The sequence below is a fragment of the Lytechinus pictus genome, chromosome 2 (assembly GCF_037042905.1).
Source record: "Lytechinus pictus isolate F3 Inbred chromosome 2, Lp3.0, whole genome shotgun sequence".
Taxonomy (NCBI): Eukaryota; Metazoa; Echinodermata; class Echinoidea; order Temnopleuroida; family Toxopneustidae; genus Lytechinus; species Lytechinus pictus.
In genome coordinates this window covers 9,140,371-9,149,967 of record NC_087246.1, presented here as the reverse complement: position 1 = coordinate 9,149,967, position 9,597 = coordinate 9,140,371, and the positions used below count along the sequence as shown (strand labels likewise).

At 34.5% G+C, this 9,597-nt stretch overlaps 1 protein-coding gene across 1 annotated transcript; it reads right to left on the bottom strand.

The window, feature by feature from the left end:
• Positions 1-3,935: 3,935 nt before the first annotated feature.
• On the bottom strand, positions 3,936-8,464 carry LOC129253587 (deoxyribonuclease-2-alpha-like). The gene is made up of 3 exons (XM_054892018.2): positions 8,185-8,464; positions 6,937-7,166; positions 3,936-5,777 (listed from the first exon to the last, which is right to left on the bottom strand). Exons 1-3 carry the CDS (start codon positions 8,435-8,437, stop codon positions 5,652-5,654), a joined length of 609 nt encoding a protein of 202 aa, XP_054747993.2. The 5' UTR covers positions 8,438-8,464; the 3' UTR covers positions 3,936-5,651.
• Positions 8,465-9,597: the final 1,133 nt, after the last annotated feature.

Sequence of the window (9,597 nt, the reverse complement as noted above, 5' to 3'; positions counted from 1 at the left end):
GAAGTGTGTTTTGATGCCTTGTTGTAGTCAGATGTGAACAGGTATGAAAGGATATAATTAGAATATAAAAGAGCAGAGAATGGTGAAAGAATATAGATTGTGAGGTTAATGGTACAAAATCATGAAAGATGGAATTTGAAGTTAACACTGGCATAGTGAAAAATAAAAAAATAATGAGGTTGTTCTGAATGAGATGAATGGTCGACAAAGAAAGAATTGTTGGTCATGGCGCTTGAGAAAATAAGCCCTTTTTTAAGGGAAAATGCTGTTGTAAATCAATAATGATGATGATGATAATGAATAATGCACAGAATTGTCATATCAATTCTATGCATTTATTTTTGCTATGGAAATTGTCATGTTTTTTACGAGGAAATTGACAAGGTCAATAAAACATCAATTTTTGGCAAAAATGAACAAAAAATTGTCCATTTTGAAAAGATATATTGTTAATACAAGATTCATTCGCTTAAACATCCAGATGATAATTGTAAGTTTAAATATTAAGTAATTCTGTAATTCACAAGTCTATTTTCTTTGTTTGTAGCATGTTTACTTTGTAACCTTTATTGTAAAGCGCATAGAGAAACGTACAGTTTATTATGCGCTATATAAGAAAAGTATTATTATTATTATATTATTAGATGTATCAGCTTTAAACTTGAATAAGTCGGCAGTTGCAACCTGTTTTTCTATCCCTCGAGTCTCCATATTAGACTAAGAGAATTTCAATCCAAACTTTAACATAATTATATAGCATCATATTTTGTAATGACAAACTTTTCCAGTTTGGTATAATACATTCCAATACTTGCTCTTTCTGTAGAAAAGAGATAGAAACATATTATTATGTATTTTATAAATGTGCTGAAGTGTCTAAGATTTGGACTGAAATAGGAAACAAATAACATCTTTTAAAATTCCTTGATACAATGGCTTGAAGTATTACTTGGTGGTAGAGACAATATAAAACACAATGCTCCATTAAATCATGTAATAATTTTGGTCAAATACATGATTTACAATAACCGTAAACTGGGAAGGGTCCCTACATGCAGAAAAATATACAGTGCCATTAAAAGGAAACAGATAGAATATGAAAAGGCAAAAAGGAAGGATAAATTGACTCTACACCACACAAATGGGAAAAAATTCCCAGCTGTCGGTTTGAGTCAATTACACACAAGTATTTATTGATTTATCTATTCATTTTTCTTTCTTCAAACTCACTCTCCCACTGATCCTTATCCATCAATTAACAAAATCAATATACGATTATCTTCCTACAAAGCGCATATTGTTTAAAATGATTTATAGTATATGGTACGTATTGGAATAATAATTCAATATTATAAAATATATCATGATGCCATATGGGTAAAAGATAAAGGATATTGGTTTCAGTCAGTTGGCTGCTCTCCCTTCACATTATTTTGTTTTGTTGTTGTTTTGTTTCTTGTGTGATTTATATATAAAATCTTTATTCAGATTGTTGTACACTTTCTAAGTATAAACGTAGAGACTCAATTTTATTGTATTGTCTTACAAAATATGAAGATGGGATAGCCTATTCACATCTTTATTGAACAAAGTATTATATATATCAATTTATTATTTGCTCACAGGGGCGGATCCAGGCTTTCCCAAGGGGGGGGGGGTGGGGGTTTTCGGAGGATATTTCGTCCACGAAAAAAAATTGAAAAATTGACAAGCAAAAAAAAGAAAGAAAAGAAAGGTTTTCAACCAAAAGTAAGAAAAATTATGGGTTTTTCGTACCAGAACAAAATTGGACAAGCAAAAAAAAAAAAAAAAAAGTCTTCAAGTTCAAAAGAGGGGGCACACCTGTGTTTTCATGGCATTTTTACATTACAAATTTTCAATTTTGCTTCTCAAAGGGGGGGGGGGCACATGCCCCCTTGATCCGCGCCTGTTTGCTCAGAACTTAAAAAGTCTTTATGTTTGGATTTTTCATCATACTATACCGCATTATTATACAGTAAATACAAGTGAAAGAAACTGTTTTCTCTGTTTATATTATGGGTTGTGATAATCTTTGTTCAAAAAATGTTTATCATAATGTATAATATTTCATTTTTTATATTTTTTGTAAACATGTACTTCACTTTTTCACTTTATTTTGTATATTTTATATATTATCGTTTCTAGTCTACTGTGCAAACCCTTCACTCGAGTAAAGGGTCTGAATTGCAGCCTACTCATGCCCCCGGGGGGGCACTCGACCAAAAAAGTAGTGGGTATGTGCCGCAGGCGAGACAAAAAACGGGGGCCTTGGAGCGGGCTTATTGTAAAAAGGAGGGTCCTCGGAACGGGCTTCGGAACGATAAATGTTTGTGAAAACGGGGGTCCTTGGAACGGGTCACCTGCGTGTGATTGCGTATTCATCCCTATGGAACGTGCATACGTGTATGCAGCTAGCTAGCCCGGCGGCAGGGGCGCCGGGTGCGCTAGCGCAGATGCGATGGTCGGACAGCGCTCTGCGGCCCCTTTTCACCAAAATTGCGGCTGGAACGTCGTAACGGAAAATATGCAAAGCTTTGGAGCGGATTTTTTTTTTTTTCTCGATAAGAAGAAAATGCTATGCTTTGGAGCGGCTTTCTTTGTTCTTTTTCTCAATAAGACAAAAATGCTATGCCTTGGAACGGAAATTTGAGTGTAAAAATGGGGGTCCCCTCCGCGGCACATGCCCACTATGCATTATATACTGAGTGCCCCCCCCCCCCGGGCTCATGCCTTGTGTACTGAAGGCCCTCGAGATCACTCAAACGGCAAGTTTTGTATGTGCTAGTCTTTGCGTGGAGACACACTTGTTGATCTAATTTTCAATCAGGGTCTGCGCCTGCAGACTAGTATCTTTGGTTCTGTGTCGTACATGACGCGACGACAGCGAGGTGTCAAGCGGTACCTACGGTGCATGGGGGGGGGGGGGGGGTGAAGTGTGAATGACAAAACTTTTCTCTGAGCTGAGAGGGATTTTTTGTTGGTTTAGGGAGCTCGGAGGGCCCGGGGTGGGGCCGGGCTTGGGCGGATCCAGGATTTAAAAAAAAAAAGGGGGGGGGGGCAGTTTTCAGGAAAAAGAGGGTCATCGGTCACTATACCAAATCGATCTAGGCAATTTGTTCCAGAAAAAACTTGACAAGCAAAAAGTCTGACAAGTCTATGACATGACATATTCTCACCAACATTTTTTGCCGCTCAAAAAAAAAAAAATTTCACAAGTCCACTCCAACAAAAAGTTGATTTAAATAAAAAAGGAAAAATCCAACAAACATAACATAAGAAAGTTGTGACATTTTAAAGTTTCGCTTAATTTCACAAAACAATTATATATACGCACATCCTGGTCTGTATGCAAATGAGGAGACTGATGACGTCATCCACTCACTATTTCTTTTTTATTTTATTATATGAAATATGAAATATTCTAATTTTCTCCTCATTGCCAAGTGATACAACGATTAATTCCTCCCTGAACATGTGGAATTAGCATTGTTTAATACTATATGGTTCAGTCAAGTTGGTCCTTATTGTCAAATTTGTAAAAAATGAAATATTGTATAATTCAAACAATAAAAAACAAAAGAAATAGTGAGTGAGGGACATCATCGACTATCTCATTTGCATGTCACTCAGTTGTGTATATTAATTTCTTTTTGGAAAAATAATCGGAACTTTAAAATGTCATAACTTTCTTATTTTACATCCGATTTTGATGAAATTTTCAATGTTGTGCTAGTTTGATTTTTCTCTATTTATTCAAATCAACATTTTTCTGGGGTGGACTTGACCTTTACTAAAAATTTTCTCCTTGTCTGATCCCAAGCCCCACATCGATATAGGTCCAGTTAAATTTCATCCCTAAGCTCTCTCAATTTACCTGATTTAATCAAATAATGATTACAATGCACAGCACACTATTTATTGACATGTAATTTAATCTTTATCTCTCTTCGAATTAAAATTCAATAAAAATATCTACGACTAAGTGTAAATTCAGAATTCTCATAATTTGGAAAAAAATTTAATAGACTCATATTCAAAATCAATGCTTCTCAAGTATCAGGGCACTGGGAACGATTTTTTTTACTGGGGGGTTCCGATGTATATTTGACAAGCAAACAGAAAAAAAGAAACAAAAGTTTTCGCTAAAAAATGAACGCAATTTTCCGAGAAATAGTGACAAGCAAAAAAAAAAAAAAGATGAGTTTAACTATAAAATGAAGGTCATTGAATTTGGTCCAGAAAAATATTTGACAAGCAAAAAAAAAGGTTTCATTATAAAATGGTGGTCATTTTGGTCCAGAGAAATTCGAAAAGCAAGGGGAAAATTTTTTGTTACATTTATTATTGTTTTACACCAACCAGAATTCTAGGGGGTGCTGCCTATGAACAAAATACACGCAGCAACCCCCCCCCCCCGAAAAATCTTGGGGTGCTTCAGCACTCCAAGCACCCCTGCTTCTCAGGGTCATGTCATTTGGCACGCATCCTTTGAAATTCAACACCAGTTGATCAATAAAATGACAGCAACAAAACTCCCAAGTATATAGAATTGTGTAGTTCAAATTTTTGACCATGAATTCATTAGCTGAATTAAAGGTCGAAAAATTGAACTATCTGAATATAATCTGAATTAAAGGCCCAAATTTTCGACCTTCAACTTAGATGATCCAAATTAAAGGTAAAACATAGACTCCAACAACATAATTTATAATCGGAATTTCATTTCTGTCATTCTACTTCATGACAAGTCATGTAATAATAACATCAATGAGTATAATATAATATGATTATAATACTACATGTCTGCGAAAAAACAATGTAATAAAACTTATTATACATTATCATCATGTGCTACAAACAGATTACACTACACCCCCCACAATGTGTTCATCGTCAGCACAAACATGTATTTTGAACAGACCTGAAGATGGGTAACTTTATATTATGGATAATTCCTAACTGAGGAGGATTTGCTTATATCCCAATACGATAAAGTAAAACTTGGCAAAAGCACTGATGCCCTGATGCATGACTCAATCAGGCATGGATTCAATATCAGTTATAAAGTTGATTTAATCCGTTACTGATTATGAATTATTTTTAAAATGTATATACACCTATAATCGTCAAAGATAAATCTTGGTATTATTATCATTATTTCGAATAAGAAATTCTTATCAAACGTAGTAGTACATACATTATGATATGAAACATCGTGAGACAACTGGTTATTTTCTTCTACTCAATCCTCACCACGATGAACCTCTTCCACATCAAGAAATTCGTATATTGTCACTCAAAAACAATCAATGAAAGAGGGTCATAAACAAATAAACGCATTATTGACTTTGTCATGTTTGGTACTTTGTAGTCATTTTGGAGAGTGTAAGTACGGGAATGAATTCAATTTTGATCTAATGAATGATATTTCAATATTAAGTGATATACCGGCCGTTTCAAACCCTAAAATTTTGTGAAAATATAGATTTATAATAAATCGATTTTGTTATCCTCAGTATATGAACAGACTTTTATGTGAAGATATTGACGACATGCAGAGCTTCAAACGTTACTGGCTTGGTTTATTGTAACTATTAACAAGATACTGCAATATAACCCTACATCTAGGTTCAAGTACTGCTTCCAGACACGCTTGTAGGGCACTTTTCAATCTGTTGTATTGCCGTATTATACTGCTGCCATGGAGTAGGTAGAAGGCTGCACACTGTCCCACCCCCACGCACGTATTGACTCCCCTAAAACACAAGATAATGAAGAAGACGGGAAAAATTATTCATATAAAAAAAAACTTATTCTATTTCCTAACTAATTTCACCATGATTTGCCTCATCCACAAGCGCCGCCTTTAAATCCATCACCTTCAGGGCGTGACTAGGCCAGGGACCGGGCCAAGGAATATCGTTTTCAGAGTGGTACAGTATTGAAACTTTAACAGGTGAGTTCCGGGAACAATGCCGATAGGATTAAAGGAAAAGGCATCAAAAAGATGATTTGAATAAAAAGAGAAAAATCTAACAAACATATCACGCTGAAAATTTAATCAAAATCGGATGTAAAATAAGAAAGCTATAGTTTCTCCTCATTGTCCTGTGAAACAAAGTTTTATTTCTCCTTGAACATGTAAAAACTTTAACATTATTTTTATGGTTCAGTCAAGTTGTTTTCTTCTTGCCAAATCTGCGAAAAATTGAAAATACTGTATAATACAAACAATACAAAAACAAAAGAAATAGTGAGTGAGGGACATCATCGAGATCTCATTTTCATATCACTAAATAATGCATATAACCATTTAGTGAAAAATAACCCAAACCCAATAACTTTCTTATTTTACATCCGATTTTGATGATATTTTCACAATTATGCTTGTGTGATTTTTCTCTATCGATTCATATCAACATTCTTCTGAGGTGGACTTGACCTTTAAGCTTGATGATTTTAGTGTTTATTAAACATGAACCGGGGGGGGGGGCTGCTGCTCTCCCATAAAATATAAACCTTTGCATAATTATGATGTTTTCGATTTCAACATCATAGTTTTTTTTATCGTAAACACGTACTGGCTGATTTTACCAAAAAAAAGGCTATATAGCACATAAGTTCAAATGATATTGTAAGTTGATTTCGTTGGTGTGGCCCAGGGACGGCGCCAGGGTAGTCTGACAGGGAATTAATGGGGGTGCACACATCCTTAAATGAAAGATATTATAAGAGTTTTATTCCTTCTTTTTGTCATTTGAATACAGTATAATGTTTTACGACCCAGAACATTAATCATACACCCCCTTTCCTTCATCTTCTCACTGAAGGGGTGCGGTCACCCGCCACCTCCTGATCCCCCTCTCTGTCTCGCCTCCTCTTGTGTGACTGCAATTTAATATCCACTTCCATTACCGTTCTATTGATATCTCCGATGCACACCCATTTCTTGTTCTTGGAAATGGCCCACTTGGAATGATCTACAGTTTCTTTGTACTCCGGCACGTTCTGGAATCCCAACAACTGAACATTCTCGACATGATAGCTCCCATTGCAAAAGGATGGTAACATAGAAGTTGTGTGCATCCATGTCTCCACGTAGAGATCGTCTTCGAGAGATGGTGCCACCAAATACCAGTAGAGATCTGTAAGAGTGAAAGACCATTGATTTAAAACTTGCTCAATTCTGTCTTGCTTGGCCGGTCTATATATACACACTCAGAGAGGCAAATTTGTATATGTACACAGTAAAAACGCTGTTTAAGATTTTATACAACGCTGTTTACTATATGAACCGTACAGTATTTGTTTAACCGTTTAAGAAATCATGTTTACTTTATTAAAGATTAGATATTGAAAATTAAACTTTGTTGCTTAAGATTTAAACACAGTGTTTAAACTGTTTAAACAATTACTGTAAGGTTTATATAGTAAACAGCGTTGTATAATTATTTTTTACTGTGTATATGTATTGGGGTAATATATATATTTTTTTGTTTAAAAGTAAAATTAAACCCTCAACTTTCATACAATAACCACTGTGGTCGGCCTAACATATTGCCTTTTTTTATTTTGTTAATAAATTTCTTTGTGATTCATTCAATATTGTCGGTAGATTCATCAATTGAAAGTTCAGGTCCACCCCAGCTAAATGTTTATCTGAATCAATAGAGAAAAAAATAAACGAGCATAACACTGAAAATTACATCCAAATCGGACGTAATAAGAAAGTTCTGACATTTTAAAGTTTCGTTTTTTTTAACTATTCATATACATGCATAATTCAATGACATGCAAATGAGAGAGTCGATGATGTTCCTCACTCACTATTTCTTTTGTATTTTATTGTTTGAATTATACAAAATTTCATTTTTTTTGCAGATTATTTAATAAGAACCATCTTGACTGAACAATAAACTGTTAAACAATGGGAATACCATATGTTCATGCACTGGAGGAATATGTTTCACATGACAATGAGAAAATTAGAATATTTCATATAAAGATACAAAAGAAATGGTGAGTGCATTGGTGACAGCATCATCAGTCTCCTCATTTGCATACCAAACAGGATATGCATGTAACTGTGATATAGTACAAATTTCATCTCAAACTTGATAAAGTCATCATGGTCATGCGATCGATAATCTCAAATGTACGCACCGTGGTTAAATTGTGTAGCTTTGGCAAAGCTGGTAAATGATTGCCCATCGAGAGAAGTCAGCAGAACTGTATTGTTCCATGGTGGATTTTGGATGGATTCTTTCTTTGACACTTTCACAAAGTCAGAGAATTTCGTCTTGAATGATTCAGGAATGTTCCAGTCGTACGCACTTGGGTAGTTGTAGAGGAGTTGTTTTCCTGGGAGCAAATAAAGATTGGGAATAGAGAACGAACTTTGCTGAAAAAGTGACATTCTTAAAAAAAGGACTCCCAGTCTTCCACACACATCGGCCCTACTTTGGGGATAAAATAAAATAATATTTGCTGAAGTAAGCACTCACTTCCTCATATGATATATATATGTGTGTGTGTGCACATGTGTGTATATATTATAAACCCCTCAAAAAAGTTTGGAAATCTAAAATGATACCATGCTTGTTAGGATCATGCCATCACAAAAAGAGCAGGATTCAAAAGTGTTGGATGAGGTCTGAATTGAAAATCTGCAAAACGAGCAGAAATAGCCATGAAGGGTAAAAAAGGAACTTCTGTCTGAGTCCATTCAAATCAAGCCCCTGCTTCATTTTTGATGCTTTGTTGTGGTTTATGTAGTGATGATTCTGTGAGATGATATTGAGACGTGGTTTGAATTACCCATGCATGTTTGTTTGTTATGTGTTTGCTTGTGCAGAGGTGTGTTTGATTCCATGATTGCATGAAAACAAATTAAGAAACCGCTGATCAGAAACTCACTCATCACCTCGGAAAAAAAGAAGTGACTTTCAATATTGTGTCATTTTGCAACTTTTGAATTGACCTTGCCCTGCATTTCAAGGCACTGTACCTCCATGTGAACCATAATCATATCATGCAGGGTATCATTTTAAGGAGAATTAAATGATCTATTCATTGGTATCAATTGCACATTAATATTTACTAAAACCGAGGAGGGATTACCGATCAAAGTAAGATTTCCAATTTTTTTTTAGTTTATATATATATATATATATATATATATGTGTGTGTGTGTGTGTGTTTCATTGTTTTCTTTTAAGATATATATATGATACATGATTATACTAAGTTAGTGAAAAAAGTGAAAATATGAAATGTAAAGTATAATATGTGATTTGAAATGTTAAATTGAAATGTTTTGTAACTATTTGTTCATGAAATTAGAATAAAAACAGTATTTTAAAAAAAGTGTGTGAGGGTGTGTGGGTGAGTGGATGTGTGTGAAAACACAACGTGTTTTTCACAACTGTTTCAGAAACGGATTATGGATTCTCTTTTTTTCCCACTATAAGTGCAATAATAACATGGTTATATAACAAAATTATGGAATACAAAAAATGGGAAAAGGTTTTTATAATTTCAAGATACTAAACTAGAATCGAAACTATTTTTTTTACA

Coding starts and splice junctions, on each gene's coding strand:
- LOC129253587 (XM_054892018.2), bottom strand. CDS start 8,437: ATGTCACTTTTTCAGCAAAGTTCGTTCTCTATTCCCAATCTTTATTTG. Junction 7,167..8,184: donor AGCTACACAATTTAACCACG/GTGCGTACATTT, acceptor TCACTCTTACAG/ATCTCTACTGGTATTTGGTG. Junction 5,778..6,936: donor TCGGAGATATCAATAGAACG/GTAATGGAAGTG, acceptor CTTGTGTTTTAG/GGGAGTCAATACGTGCGTGG.